This window comes from Falco punctatus (genome assembly GCF_963210335.1).
Source record: "Falco punctatus genome assembly, contig: scaffold_30, whole genome shotgun sequence".
Taxonomy (NCBI): domain Eukaryota; kingdom Metazoa; phylum Chordata; class Aves; order Falconiformes; family Falconidae; genus Falco; species Falco punctatus.
In genome coordinates, this window is record NW_027660235.1 from 219,278 (window position 1) to 235,325 (window position 16,048).

The window sequence follows — 16,048 nt, forward strand, 5'->3', positions numbered from 1 at the left end:
GTACCCTTGCAGGAGTTGGACAACCCTGGCCTGCAGATTACAAAGTTACTTTGAAGATCTTGTACTGTCCTTGAATAGGCAGAATAAAGAATAATGAGCATTGTACAAGAAGAAGGCCGGATGCCAAGCAAGATATGAAAACCGCTAGGTTAGCACATCCTTATTAGGCGCTTGCAGCATGACAACCAATCAACAGGTAACATGAATACGTAACCGACAACCAATGACTGTCAGGCAGCTGCCGCGTGAACAGTGTATTAGAAGTATAAATATGACAAATTGCCAAATAAAGTAGGAGGACATGTAGCCACATTGGTGCGATTGTCGTTACTTGGCTGAATTTCCGATTGGGACCCTCTTCAGCCCACACTGCCCCAGTATGTCCCAGTGGCCTCCAGGTGGGGTGTGAGCCCTTCCCCACTGCTCTCCCAGCCTGACCATCCAGCTGGTGTTTTACCCATCTCTTTCTATATGGCACCGAGAGTGTCATGGCCTCACATGGGCTAAAGAACACTGAGGGAAACCGTGGGCAGAGATTTGCTGAAGCTGAGGGAAATTACATCCACGGTGGAGCTCCTCACGCGCAACTGCAGGCTGTCAGGTTGGCGAGGCAGGATTTACCCTTGGAAAGTCCACCTGGACAGTTACCCGCTCCGGTGCCAGAAATGTCACTCAAGGGGACTCTAACTGGTGGCACACGCCTCACCATGGGGGTTTACGCAGTCTGTGGCTCCCCGAGGTTCACTACTGGACTCCTTCCAAGACAGTTGCAACATTGACTTGTCCTTTCTCACAAGTGACCTCTGCCAATTCAAGGAGCTTTCAAAAGCGATACTTCAAGGAAATATTGATTTTATACCAGAACTTCACCATTATTATTACGGTTATACCACACCCTTATTTTCTCTCATCTTTAACTTATTTGCACCTGGGCAGGAGACAGTGACGACTTCTGAAGTCATCTTTTCAGCAATTGTCTCAGCAAAGGCTCTTTCAGTTATTCACCAGTTTTCTCCTCCCTTTACTCTTTGGTCTTTTAGGTACCTCTCACCTGTACTGCTGTTTTTAGCTTCAGGAAGGAAAAACTTGCGTGTCTTCCTGCAGCCAAACTGTCTCCTTACCCAGCTCTTCCCTTGTGTTTAGATCTATCTTTCTGTATCTAACAGACTAAAAGATTTCTCATGAGAGTGTCCCTCGCAGAAAGGCACCTCATCAGAGACAGCTTGGAATTGGCATCTGCTTGTGGAGGCTGTTGGCCTATTTATGACACTTGATCGTTCTTGACATTGCTTGCAGATCTGAATAATTCTTCTGCACCTGAGTGCAGCCAGTCCTCTAAGGCAAACAGGTGGGGATGGTGCAAAGGAGCTGCAGCACCCACCTGCAGAATTGAGGGGAGAAGTCTGATGTAAGGAGAAGGGATGTGAGTCCCAGGGGACAATGAGAAAGAGGGTGGTCTTGGGGACATTCAGAGCAAGGTTGTCCATCCTGTGTCAGACCTCAAGGGACTGCGATTCCTACCAGTCCAGATATCCTGAGGAGATCCTCTGCATCATTATCACTTGGAGATTGCTGCTAGAACCTCCTCTCTAACCTAATCAGGAGCAAAATATAACCTATGAAATGAAAAATAATTACTTTCAAATGCACTTTGAAATCCTCTCTCTTATCTACGTGAATGGAACAGATTCAATTAGCTGCACAGCTCTTCAAGACTTGAAGGAAATGACAAAAAGGCAAATACCTCGTTAGGGCATTGGGGGCTCCTGCCATGAACCTGAGCTACTGAGAGCAGGCTGAACCAACCACTCAAGGAACGTAAGTCAGAAGCAACACTGAAAATGCCTTCAAACATTGATGGGTCCCGCTGAGGGCCATCGCTGACAAAGCGTCCCCATGGACTCGTTAGAGGAGCTAATTAGAGGCCAAACCAGCAGGTAGGCAAAGGTACTGTGTCGGTGGCTGTAATGCTGCAAAACCCATTTGGATTTTTTTTATGAAGCAGAAAGGGCAAGCCCTGACCCCCAGGCTCTTGGAGGGCAGAAGAGAAGACCCTCCAAATCCAGTTTCCTGTCACAGGCCTTGGTGGCATGGGCAGCTGCCATTGCCAGGGGGACAGAGGCCTCAGCCCCCTGCGGGGCCATTCAGCCTTGCTGCAGCCCTGGGCCATCTCCACTGCAAGTTGCCCTACACTGTCCATGTGGCACCTCTTTCCACTCTGGGGGTTGGACTCTTCCTTGCTTTCCTACCCAGCCCTCACAGCCGCATTTCTCCGCCTTTTCTCAAGTTTCTCCCCTCATCCCTGCTTGTTCCTTGAAGCTCAAAGCCATGGGACAATCCAGGCACCCTCTGGGTGAACTCTGGCATCAGAGGGCAACCCTCAGAGGGACATTTCTTTCTCTTCACATCCAATCTTACCTTTCCAAGCAGCACTTTGCGGAGGTTTTCTCTTCCTGTCACTATCAGGAATCACTCCCTTATCTGTGACACCCCCCTTCAAGCAGGTGCATGCTATTCCTGTGGTGCCCTGAGGCTCCACTTTGCCTGTCTCAAGACATTGAGGACCTTCAGTCTGTCTCCACAGGCTCCATCCAGGCAGGCATCCTCCACAGCCTCTCCAGTTTTTCCTCACTCCTCCAGAATGAGAAACCTCCAAGCCCAGGCACAGATAAGCCGGATGTGGCCACAACAGTGCTGCGTCAAGGGGGATGATGCTGAGTCAAGGGGGATGATCAATCCTTCTTCTGAGTGGCCACCTATGGTGAAAATCTCAGAATCAGCAAAGGGGGACAGCCAATGGCCAGGGAGGAAAGGGAAAGGAGAGGTGGGCTACTTGCATGGGAGGATACAAGGGTGGTCACCGAGAAGCAATTGTGCATGGGAAAGGAGGGAAAAAGGTAGGAAAGGGTGAAGAACAGGAATCCATAGGAAGCAGCCAAGCAGCCCTGCATCTGAGCAGCAAAGCTTGGAGTGGGAAAAGAATGTCGCAGGTCATCTGACACACTTTCTGTTAGGCTTCAACCGCTGTTGGAAACCTGAGTGATTTCCCTGCCATCATGAAGGCAAGATCCATGGTGGATGGAGATCCAGAATCATTCATGCTGGAAGGGACCTCCGGAGGTGTCCAGGCCTACATGCTGCTCAGAGAACGATCAGTTATGGGGTTGAAGCAAGTAGCTCAGGCTTTCCTTCAAGTGGGGCTTGAAAAGCTCCAAGGATGGACATGGCACAAGCTCTGTGGGACATCTGCTCCGCTGCTTGACTGTCTTCATGGGGAAGGACTTTGTCTTCCCCTACTTCAGCTGATGCCCATTGGCCCTCACAGTCCCATCACGCACAAGAGGCAAGAACCTGGCTGCCTTTTCCTGCTGATATGGCCCAAGAAGATATGGGAAGGCTGTTATCAGGTGTCCCCAAAGCCTCCTCTTCTCCTGGCTTTGCACCTTTCAAATAAGGCCCGTGGCATCCTGGGCTGCATTAGGAAGAGCACTGCCCAAGGGTTGGTGGAGGGGATCTTTCCCCTCTACTCAGCCCTGCTACAGTTTGTCTTGATGACTTGCTCTTGATTTCTACTTTACCAGAGTCACCCGTTCTTGACTGAAAGGTGCCATCTACATTTTTCACCATTCCTGCCTTGTCTTTTGTTCAAAACAGGTCCAGAAAGCGTCTGTGCCATGTTGGTCAGGGATCATTGCTGCGATGGATTGACGGGACGCAGGGTGATACAAGCCAATGTCAATTTATTGTACAGTAGCACGAGTTTATATACATTTCAGAAGCTGCGCGTTTTAAACAGATTGGTTCTTGAAGCTGCATGTTTTAAACAGTTGGTTCTTGAAGCTGCGCATTTTAAACAGACTGGTTCTTGAAGCTGTGCGTTTTAAACAGATTGGTTCTTGAAGGTGCATGTTTTAAACAGTTGGTTCTTGAAGCTGCGCGTTTTAAACAGATTGGTTCTTGAAGCTGCATGTTTTAAACAGTTGGTTCTTGAAGCTGCGCGTTTTAAACAGATTGGTTCTTGAAGCTGCGCGTTTTAAACAGATTGGTTCTTGAAGCTAAGCATTGCATCCTAGGCAATCCCCAACTCATGGTTAACTACCATCAATTAACAGCAAGGTGTTACCTTTCCTTCCCAGCATCCGTCCCCCACTCCCCTATGCTCTCTCAGCATGGCTCAGCATGTTAATTGTTGTGTCTATTCACACTCCTTGTCTTCCCAGGGTTAGTGACCTACAAGCTCGAGCACATTCCCTTCAGCTCACTGACTGCCATGCATGGTCCTAGCTTCCAGCCCGCTCCTGCAGACCATCTTCCACTTTCCCTTCAACCAAGGCCTTCAAGTAAAGGTCCCTTTCTCTAGTGGTCTAAAGGAGATGTCGTTCTCCTTCTAACCTTCATCAGGAGGTTGAGAGAATCTGAGCAGAAGACCTTTGCACATGCAGGACTTAGTGATGAGTGTCACCGGAAACCTGAGCAGGCCTGTGCTGTGCTCCATGTACCTCTTGGCCTTCAGGCTGAGCTGTGCTGAGTGTGTCCCTGCGTTGCAGAACAAGCCATATTGGAAGAAGAAATCTGCAGGAAGCTGCTGGTGAATGGCCAACCACACGCCCTTACCTTTGTCTGGGACTGCAGTTACCAACTCCCAAGTGAACATCTCCTCTTAGAACATGAGAAGTGATGACTAGAATGGGTTTCCCTGGCACAAAACACTTCAAGAGCTCACAGGAGACAATGTGGGATAGCCCTTCTGCAGGCAGGATCTGCACCACTTGCTGCACAACTCTCCCAACGCTGTAAACTCCATGTTCCCGGCCTCGGAAGGGACGGAATACAGCTGACACGATTGTCTCTGTGTGAGGAGAGTTTGCTCTAACCAAGGCCATTTGAAATGACACTTTGTCTCAGAGTCCAAGTGCCTTTCTTACTGCAGCCATAACCAGCTGGGCTGATAATGGCCAATCCCCCAAGGGAACGGGACACTCCAGGGACCTCACACTCGCCTTCATGGCCACGTGCCTGCTAGTGGCCTATGAGCTTCTCAGATGTAATGGGTGTCATAATGATAGCCCAGATCATCAGCCTGCTTGTGGCCTCGGTTACTCCTTGGTTAGCGGTTCCTATATTGGAGAAGGCATCGATAACGAGATGCACAGCAATGGAAGAGATGGCCAAGGACCCTGCAGGTGCCATGAAGGCTTTGCAGGAAGAAGTGTGAGAAATAGCCCCTAGAGCTGTGCAAATTGGAATGGCATTAGATATGAAGCTGGCGTCTGAAGGCAGATCTGTGCTGGTTTTAATACCAGTTGTTGCGTATACGTAGATCAAAGTGGGAGAATTTCTACAGATGCATGTGTAAAAAAAAAATCTGAAAACATTCTAATATTTGTCGTGAGTTCCAAAAAGTTTGTGCCTTCTATGAAATTGAAGTCAATTGGAATATTCTGACGTCCTGGTTTCCTGATTTACAACTATGGGTTAAGAAGTTCATCTGCAGATACCTTTCTCCTCTTTCTCTTTGATCACTCCAATCCATTTTACCTATGTAGCTTCTGCTTTAAGGTTCAGAGAAGAAAAGCTGGACTGTCTTTCAGTAGCGTCTGTAATTTTCCCTATGGGCAACTCTTCAGTAGTGGCAATAGACCTCATGGGGATTTGCTTGAACTAACAATTATACAGCTGAGAAATGTATTTTTTATTTAGTAATTTCTAACCCAACACCCCCCCACACATGCACACAATAATTAATCCCTCTTTTATTCCTGTGTACACCCTGTTCTCTAAGGAAAGCAGCCAATAATTACTGCCAAGAATTTGCTATATTCAGCTGCAGAGTTGGTTGAAGAAGTCTGATGTCAAGTGATGTAAGTCTCATGGAGCTGAGGACAGAAATCGTGGGGCTGGGGAGGTGAGGAGCAAGGCCGTCCACACAGTGATTAGCTCCAGGGATTGCTTTTCCTACCTGTCTGCACCTCCTCAGGAGACACTGTGCATCAATAGCAATTGGAAAAGCCTTCTATCAATTCCCCAAAGTGCTCATTACCTGCCTTTCTCTTTCACTGTACGGCTGAAACTTATCTCATGAAGTGTAGGAGCCAAACTTGAAGACCAGATGTCCCTGATGGAGGAGACTGGGCTTGTCAGGGCGTTCTGCCTCGTCATGAGCCCAGGGTGTCTGTGGTGCTGTGGACTTCAGGTGTTCAGAGGAGACTGAAGAAACCTCTCAAGAACACCAAGTCAGGAGCAAAGCCCACAGTCCCTGGAAGCGTTAATGGGCCCCGCTGAGGGCCATGGCTGAGAAAGCCTCCCCATGGCCTCGTTAGAGCCCATCCTTGGAGGCTGTGAATGCAGGAAGGCAAAGGCGCTGTGCAGGCAGCTCTGCTGCTGAGCAAAGCCTTGGCTTGCTTGATGAAGCAGAAAGGCCAAGCCGTGACCTGCAGCCTGTGGGGAGGTCGGTGCTGTCCCTCACACAGGGCTCAGGGCTCTTCCTGGGGACCATGGAAGGTGGGCATCCAATGCCCAGTGAAGGACAGCAATGGCACAGCAACTTCCAGCTTCCCCATGGGGCTGCAAGGAGGCAACGATGCCCTCGTGCCGTGAGGACATCATGTCTTGTCATGGCCCTCAGAGGCAGAGACAGCTGCCACAGCCAAGGGGACACAGACCTGGGTTCTACTGGTGCCTTCCAGCCTTGCCAGTGCCCTCTGCCATCCCCACCATAGGCTGTCCTGCATGCTTGGAGCCCTGCCCCTGTTTCCCTGCAGGCTGTAGGCACCATCTCGCTGCCCTGCCTTGCTCTCACCCCAACATTGCCATACCTTCGCTGAGGTACCTCCACTCTCACCGGCTGTTCCTTGAAACACAAACCATGGGCTGATCCAGGCTCCCTCTGGCTGAGCCCTCGCACCGCAGCAGGACCCCTGGAGTGACAGTTCTTCCTGCTGAGCTCCAGTCTCTGCTTTCCTAGTTGAAACTTGGTGACATTTTTTCCTCTCTCCTGCTGTTTTCCCCTGCCCAGGAAAGGTTTACCATCTCAGAAAATACCCTTCCAGCAGGGAATGCAGCCAGGAAGCCTTTTCTTATGCTCTGCTCTCTCACCAGAGAGAAGGAATACTCACATGGTCTCCCAAACCACGTAACTGCTGCTGGCCTTTCAGCTTCTCCCAGGGACATGACCAAGCCATGTGCCTGCTGCTGTCCCATCATGTCCCCAGGCAAAAACAATCTCTACCCGAGCCCTTCTCCTGGATGGGGCCTATAGGGTCCATTTGCAGAGGGACTGTCCCAGCCACGTTCCTGATGCTGGCCTGTCACCTCCAGAGGCAGAACTGACCTCACAGGCCCCTCGCAGCCAGGCACGTCCTCCTGCATGAGGAGTTCCTGAGACCGTTTTTCCCTCCCAATACCACACCCCTCCATCACCCTCATTGTGGCCCAGGTCCTGACCACAGAAAAGCATGCTGGTTTCATCAGATTTGTCAAATATCTTTCCCACAAGCCATTTCCCACAAGCTCATCTTCAGCCGAGCCCCTCTACTTGTGTTGACACAATTTATATATGCCTTTATAGCTCTATGGTGTTTTTTCAGGTTGGACTGACCTCTGGAGGTCATCGAGTCCACCCCTCCAGCTGAGGCAGGGTCACCTAAACCAACTTTCTCAGCAACTTGTCTAGGTAGGCTTGCAATATCATAGAAGCACAGAAACAGAGAATCATTTAGCTTGGAAAAGACCTTAAAGATCATCAAATCCAAATGTAAACTCAGGACGGCCAATTCCATCACTAAATCATGCCATGAAGAATTGCATCTACCTCTATTGAAACACCTCCAGGGCTGGTGATTCCACCAGCTCCCTGGTTCCAATGCTTGAGCACCTTTGCAGTGAAGATGTTTTTCCTCATATCCAATCTGAACCTCTCCTGGTGTAACTTGAGGCTCTTGCCTCTTGTCCTGTCACTTGTTATCTGGCAGAAGACTCCTACCCACCCCATCTACAACCTCCTTTCAGGTACTTCTAGAGAGCAGTAAGGTCCCCCCTGAGCCTCCTACTACCCACACTAAACAACTCAAGTCCCCTCAGTCACTCTTCATCCAAGCCGGGATCCAGACCCTTCACCAGTTTTGTTGTCCTTCTCTGGAAATGCTCCAGGACCTCAACGTTTCTCTTGAAGTGAGGAGCCCAAAACAGAAACACGTTGTTTGAGGTTTGACTTCAGCAGTGCCGAGTACAGGGGGTCCATCACTGCCCTGGTCCTGCTGGCCACGCTCTTTCTGATACCAGACAGGATGCTATTGGCCTTCTTGGCCACCCGGGCACACTGATGGCTCATGCTCAACCATCTGTCAACCCGCACCCTCAGGGTGCTTCCCCAGCAGGCAGCCTTCCAGCCACTCTGGCCCAAGCCTGTAGCCTTGTGTAGGGCTGTTGTGACCCAAGTACAGAACTGGCAATTCTCCTGGTTGAAACTCACACAATTGGACTCACTTGAAAGGTCCAACCTGTCCAGATTCTTCGTTAGAGCCTTCCTGCCCTCAAGGACATCAGCACTGCCACCCAACTTGATGTTGTACAAAAAATCACTGTGGGTGCACTCAATCCCCGTGTCTGGATTGTTGATCAAGTTCTTAAACAGGACTGGCCCCAGCACTGAGACCTGGGGAACGCCACTCTTTATGGGCCATCGTCACCTGGATGTCACTCCATTTACTCCCCCTCTTGGGGCTTGGCTGTCCAGCCAGCTTTAACCCAGCGTGGAGAACACCCACCGAAGCCATGAGCAGCCAGTTTCTCCAGGAGAATGCAGTGGGAGGTGGAGCCAAAAGGCTTTTTTAAGGTCCAGGTAGACAGCATGCACAGCCTTTCCCTCATCCACTGGGCAGGTCACCTTGTCCCAGCAGGAGATCAGGTTCATCAGGCAAGACCTGCCTTTCATAAACCCATGCAGGCTGGTCCTGACCTCCTGGTTTTCCTGCGGCTCCTGTGCGATGGCTCTCAGGATGATCAGCTCCACAACCTTCCCTGGCACTAAGATCAGGTTGACAGGCCTGTAGTTATCCCGATCCTCCCTCCTGCCCTTCTTGTAGGTGGGCACCACTTGACTAACATTCAGCCTTCTTGGGCCTCCCCAGTTAGCCAGCACTGTTGAAAGTCATCGCTGTGGTGAGGCAATAGAGAAACAGACCAATGATTTTCAAAGTGTTCCTGCATCACGGGATGTCCATTGTCAAGGACACAATCAAAAGCACCTTGTCCTTTCTGGATATAAGGTTCACCGGAACCACATGTCCTCTGGGGCTGCAGAGGCATCACTGGCAGCAATGCCTTCTCCTGCAGCACTGCACAGTCCAGCCCTGCATGTCTCTGGTCCCAGGCACAGCATGGATTGCTCTCCTTAGGGACATCTCATTTCAACTTCACAGTGACCTCTGCGCACCACCCCAGCATGCGCTGCAGCAAAATATTTTGCTGGTGTGTGACCTTGGACACTTGGTACCCATTGTTATTTTTGTTGTTACATGTCTGAGCTTGGCCCTGGTGACACAGGTGTGGTGCAGGGTAACTCTGCTCTGAAATAACCTAAATCAGGGAGAGGAAGGGGAAAAGTCTTATTTAAGCAGCGTGAGGAAGCCTTAGGATCAATAACCTCACATCTTCTTGGGGAATTTAGAGATCCTGTGTGTTTACATGGCAGGGGTTTGGGAGTGGTTTGGAGGTGTTTGTAGGGCTGGCAGAGGTGAGAAGAGACCAAGAGCTGACTCCATGGCCATAACAGCCACTTTCATTTGACTCCAAAATGGACCAGCCCCTGCCCAAACCTGAGCCAATAAGCAATTCTAGTGGCACCTCTGTGATACCCTATGGCAGAAAGGACCAAACACAACGGGAGAGGAGTGAGAATTATGTGAGAGAACAACCCTATAGACATCAAGGTGAGTGCAGAAGGAGGGGAGCAGCGAGACAGAGGCTTGGTGGGATCCTGCAAGCCAGCGGTCAAGTAACCACCCGCCGACAGTCACAGGGCAGCACAGTGACAATGCTCCTTTAGGTGTCTGCAGGTTCTTTGCATCGGCATTCTAGCACAGCTGCCAGATGGGCCAGCAGCTGTGATGCTCCCCTGGATCTGAAACCCTGCATCATTCGTGTCCACCTTGGTTCTAGGAGCAAAGAAACGGTGGAGTCTCATCTCCCAGGGGGAGTGAGGCAGGAGAGCAGCAGAGTGCAGGCCCCAGGTCACACACTGGCAGGCTGTGGCCTGTGCAGAAGGAGGGAACGCTCCTTTGGGTGCCCTGGAATTGCCCCACAAGCATAAACTCCATTTTCAATGTTGGACCTGTTGGAGGCTGCTGTCCTTGCCGAGCAGCTGTGCTGAGCTCTGCCACCTGCCCTGGCACTTGGTTCCCTCAGTGTCACAGCTCTGTCTGCAACAGGATGGGCTCCAGTTGCCTCTGCGTGGGCCCCTGGCTGAGGGCACTGCTGCAGATCTGGGCTGAAGCCCCCCAGCTGTGGCACCAGCCCAGCTCTGCCTGGCCATAATGCAACTGGTACCAAGTGTCCCCGAGCCCGTGGGTGCAAAGGCTTTGCTTCAGAGCAGAGACGTGGCCTGGGCAAAGGAGAGCTGAGTCTTGAGCGCTCAGACTGTGCAATGAAGTGCTGCAATGGGCTCTGCAGGGCTTACTGAAGCACTGAGGACATCCTCCCTGCCCTGCCTGCAGAACCACCAGACACACACGTACACACACGCTCCGTTAGGAGTACTTGGATCCTTTGCTGCAGTCTTCCTGGTGTCCTGTCTAGGAATGGGTTAACAAAAGTTGATGCTCATGCAGAAAACTTTTTCTAGTAAGGGAATTGCCAGTGCTGGAAATAAGTGTGTCCCCCCAGGTGAGGCAAGGCCCATGAGGGATTGCCTCATCCTGCTGCCCAGCAGGTTCCCCTGCAGCCCCAGGGACAGCTGGAGGGAGCCCCGAGGGGCAGAGGAGGGAGGCAGGGAGAGCTCAAAAGCAGACCTTGGTGGGAGGCTGCTGAGAGCTCCCTGCTGGAGAAATCTGCAGAGCCCTTGAGCCAGCTGGTAAGTGTGTGGCTGCAGGGCAATGCCTCTGCAGTTGCTAGCCGGGTCTGCAGCAGCTGGCCCCCCCCCCAGCCTGTGGGACCGTGTGGGAGCCTTTTGCTGTGGAGGAGGCCAGTGTGCTGCAGAGCAGGGCTTCCCTGCTGCAGCGTGGGAGGGCCAGGGCATGTGGGCTGCCTTGTGCCAGGGCCGGCTGCAGGGCTGTGAAGGTGGCTGTGCAGGCAGGGCTGCCCAGGGCTGTCCTTGCCAGCAGGGTCCCTGCAGCCGCGGGGGCTGTGTGCTGGGGCAGGGGCTCTGCCGCCTGCCAGGGGCAGCTCTCAGCCTGCCGGGGGGCTCCCCACAGCTCTGGGGGCGTATGGACTGAGCCCCGAGAGGGAAGGATCTCTCTGCTGTTGAGAGTGTGCTGCATGGCTGAGCGCTGCTTACAAGGATAGGTTACCCTCAGAATATGTCTGCATGAGACTTTTCGTATCGAAGGTCAGCGCAGGGATTGCTATGATAAATCCAGGGCTCTCCTCAATCTGTGTTTTCAGCTTTCTGTTGTTGGGGGCAGGAGAGGGAAGGCAGAAATGTTAACGGAGATCTTGAGTTTGAAGATGTCGCTGAGACTGCCATCTGTAACTCTGAGTGATGAGGAGGTCTGCCAGGAGCCTCCTGAAGTGCCCTCAGCCACTCCTCCGCCTATGAACAGCAGCAGCAGCACCTTTGCTGGAGCCATCAGGGTCATTCTGAGCTGCCCTTTTCCCCCTGCGGACAGGACCCTGCGCCCAGCCAGTGCCCTGCAGAGAGGCACGTTTGTGCGGGGCCAGTGCACAGAGGCAGAGATGTGGTCTGTGAGCACTGACAGGGAAAGACCTGGCACAGGGAGATACCTCCCACAAGGAAAATCTCCTGACATCCAGGATATTGCAAGGACTGATAGGAAACTTCAGACAGAATTGCTGTTGAAAGGAGAATCAGAAAGCTCTCTCTGACCATGTGCAGTGCAGACCCCTTTCTCTGAGGCATCCCCCTGGCTGCTCTCCCCCCAGCAAAGCCTCTGCCCTCAGGGCTGGGGGTCCCGAGGTGTGAGCCACCCCCTCTGCAGCCAGAGCTCCAGCAGAGCCACGGTGCAGCTCTGCAGCCACGTGCCCCTGTCCCTCTGCAGAGCACAGGGGCTGAGAGCAGCTGCCCGGCAATGTTGGTGTGTGGGAGGTGGCGAGCAGAGCTGGGCAAGGGCAACGCTGCCCTCAGTGCCTGGCACGCTCGCCCTGGACACTCTTACCTAGACCGTCAGTGCAATTTTACTGCTTTCTCTGCCTTTTGGGGTTAGTTTTATTCTCTTGCTCTTGCTGTCAGGCTCTCTGGGGATGGGTGTTTCAGCTGCAGAGTCACACTCTGACCTTGGGGGTCCTCTCCTGCAGGTGTGTCCATGGGAACAGGTGTCCCAGCTTTCCTCTCACCTGTGGGGCTGTGGGCAATGCCCTATGTGGGGCTGGGCAATGGGCTGGTTCTCCCTGAACCTGATGCTCTTGTTAGGGCACTTGGCTACCTTCTTGAAGTTCCCTTCCAAGCAGTGCGTTGCCCTCCAGAATGGAAAGCTGTCCCCTCGCACCCAATAATGATCTGAAAGCCCCACGTAGAGGCGTAGAGTTTCTGTGATGGAGAAAACGCTGTTGGGGTGGGTGAAATGAGCTGTGTATCCTTTGCTGTGGGTGGGATGCTGACTTCTGATGAAAGCCTACAACCTTTACTGGTCTGTGGTGGGTCAGTCTGTTCTCAGCAGTGCCTTGTGGTATTTCAGGGTAACATGGGAGTGTGGCCACCATTCATCTCAGGAAGGTGCAAGCCCATAGAAACCGGGAACTAGCAGGACAGACCACCTCCCCTCACTGTGCACTCACCCACAGGCAATCCTCTTGCCTCACAGACCTCAGTCTGTTCCACCGGAGGGCAGCAAGAATGCTCTGCTTTTCTGACATCCGAGAATACACAACAGGAGAGATGGGGGAGCTGTGAAAAAAACTAAATCTCTCTTAAAATGCCTATACCCTTCCCGTTCCTTAGCACTGGCGCTGCAGACGCTGACCAGCCCTTCTGCGTTGGCACTGGTTTCACAGGACAAAGTTAAACACCAGGACGGGTCCCTGCCCCCACCCACTGCTGCAGAGTGGGGCTGGCTGGTCAAGAGCCAGTGGGCAGCTGCCCTGCTCTTCATCGCCCACACGGCCAGCACCAAGCAGGGCTGCAGCCACACAGCTGCAGGAAGGTCTCCGAGAAAAGAGAGGGATGTCTGTGTGTGACGGGGGGATGGTCTGTGGGAAATGGCTTTGATTTTTCTTGCAGAAGTCTCCCCTAAATTATCACTGTCTTCTTCTCCTGTGACAGGATCATATGCCCAGAGGCAGCAGATGCCCAACAGCAGCTCCATCACCCAGTTCCTCCTCCTGGCATTAGCAGACACGCAGGAGCTGCAGCTCTTGCACTTCTGGCTCTCCCTGGGCATCTACCTGGCTGCTCTCATGGCCAACGGCCTCATCATCACCACCGTAGTGTGCGACCACCACCTGCACACCCCCATGTACTTCTTCCTCCTCAACCTCTCCCTCATTGACCTGGGCTCCATCTCCACTATTGTCCCCAAAGCCATGGCCAACTCCCTCTGGGACACCAGGGACATCTCCTACTCAGGATGTGCTGCACAGCTCTTCCTGATTGTCTTTTACCTTTCAGCAGAGTATTTTCTCCTCACCATCATGGCCTATGACCGCTTTGTGGCCATCTGCCAGCCCCTGCACTACGGGACCCTGCTGGGTAGCAGAGCTTGTGTCCACATGGCAGCAGCTGCCTGGGCCAGTGGGTTTCTCAATGCTGCGCTGCACACGGCCAATACACTGTCACTGCCGCTCTGCCAAGGCAATGCCCTGGGACAGGTCTTCTGTGAAATCCCACAGATCCTCAAGCTCTCCTGCTCACACACCTACCTCAGGGAAGTGGGGCTAATTGTTTGTAGTGCCTCTTTATTATTTGGCTCTTTTGTTTTCATTGTTCTGTCTTACATGCAGATCTTCAGGGCTGTGCTGAGGATCCCCTCTGAGCAGGGGCGGCACAAAGCCTTTTCCATGTGCCTCCCTCACCTGGCCGTTGTCTCCCTCTTTCTCAGCACTGCCACTTTTGCCTACCTGAAACCCCCCTCCATCTCCTCCCCATCGCTGGACCTGGTGGTGGCAGTTCTGTACTCGGTGGTGCCTCCAGCAGTGAACCCCCTCATCTACAGCATGAGGAACCAGGAGCTCAAGAGTGCAATGTGCAAACTGATAGCTGTATCTTCTTCTGAAGGAATAAAATTTTGAATAGCATTTATAATGTAATTCATCACAGACCCAGACTGTCTTCTGAATGTGTTGTAGTTGCTCATGGTATTTCATTTCTGATAAAGGTGTCGCCCCCATTCTGATTCCTTCTGTGATTTTCTTTTCAGAAGGTGCCCTGCTCACTCTCTTCATCTAACAAAGCCAAAGGGCCATTAAACAATTTTATTTTTCCTTTGATTCTTTCTTCCAAGGCCTTTCTGGAGCTGCAGGGACAGTTCCTGTATCCACAGACGGAGGGGAAAAGGTTCCTGGCATGGCAGCACTACCAGGGAACACCACCTCTTGGCTCTCCAGTGCTGTCCTCCTTCCACTTCCACACTCCCCTTCTGACCCCCTGCCTTGGTATAAGGCCTGAGTGCTCTGGCAGCTTGGTCACCGCCGTGCTGCGTGGCAGTCCTGTGAGTGCAGGCAGGGGCAGGCAACGGGCACTCTGTGACGGTGCTGGCCCCCATCAAATGTTCTGGATTTGTGGAGACCACCTGAATGCAGCACTGCAACGTGCTTCCTTGAACCGAGGTCCCCGTGCCCATTGCTCATGACGAGGGCTATCTCCGCGAGGTGCCGAGCAGGGCGCGACACCCCCGGGCTGAGGTGCTGCCAGCCTCTGGCAGGGGCAGCAGGAGGCCAGGCAGTCACTGTGCCCGCTGCAGTGCTCTGCCTCCGCACGTGCCAGGGACGGGCTCGTGCCTCTGAGCACCCCTGTGTGCATGAGGCTGGGGTTCAACCACGCCAGCAGTGCGTGAGGCCAGCTGAGGTGGGGACACCTCCCAGGGCACAGCCGTTCCTGTGTGTGACTGCAGGAACAAAGGCCACTGTCCCAGGGAGATTCATCTCACCTGCCTTGGGCAGGCTCAATGCAAGTGCCTCTGTCTGATCACGGCACCCTTTCTGGACAGTGCCCTCAAATGTATCCGAGTAATCAGGGAGGTTCTGGGGTCCTGGCAAAAGGCAGACATCCAGCCTTTGTTCAGGAAAAGCAAGAAGGACAATTGGGAGAAATACAGGCTGGTCATCCTCACCGTAGTGTCTGGGGAAATGATGGTGGAAATTCTCCTGCAGCCAGTTCCAGGTAGTTGTGGGACATCAAAGGGATTGCTGCACCCCTACGTATTGAGGCAAGAAGGGAATGGTTTGTACCTGCACCTTTGCAAGGGGTTTGACTTTTTCTCCTGCACTTTCTGTATAGGCAGATGGGTGACTTCTGGAGTGAAGAAATGGAGGACACTGTGGGTGGGAAGTTGGCTGGCGGCTTGTGGCTATGTCTCGAGCTAGCTCAACGGCATCAGGGAGCGAAACCCGACCTTGGGAGAGAGACACAGTTATGCTTGTTGGAAGGAAGCCATGGGAGCAAGAGGAGAACCTTGAAGATAGGGAGTGGTCTGCAGAGCTTGTGGCCTTGTAGATAAAGGGAGTTGCTGAGCTGCTGTGTCTGTAATAAAAAAAGAGCCCAGAGTGGAAAATTGCTGAGCACAGTTACAGGCTGACACGTCAGCCCCCTGCAAAGGTATAAAAGGCTTGCTTGATTTTAATAAAGTGCCTTTGAGGTGTCTTCAAGTGTCTACGTGCCTTCAATCCGCTCCCAGAGTCGGTGTATCATATGCCACAGGGGCTCAAGACCAAATGTCAGCAG

General features: G+C 52.5%; 2 protein-coding genes across 3 annotated transcripts in view; one reads left to right on the forward strand and one right to left on the reverse strand.

Annotated features, from left to right (window-relative positions):
- LOC308057458 (ras and Rab interactor 2-like) overlaps positions 1-16,048 on the reverse strand; it is a 157,609-nt gene that overhangs the window by 127,144 nt on the left and 14,417 nt on the right. The window lies entirely within an intron of this gene.
- LOC308057448 (olfactory receptor 14C36-like) lies at positions 13,451-15,255 on the forward strand. The gene has a single exon (XM_080411552.1). The coding sequence runs from the start codon at positions 13,456-13,458 to the stop codon at positions 14,395-14,397; it is 942 nt and encodes a 313-aa protein (XP_080267678.1). The 5' UTR covers positions 13,451-13,455; the 3' UTR covers positions 14,398-15,255.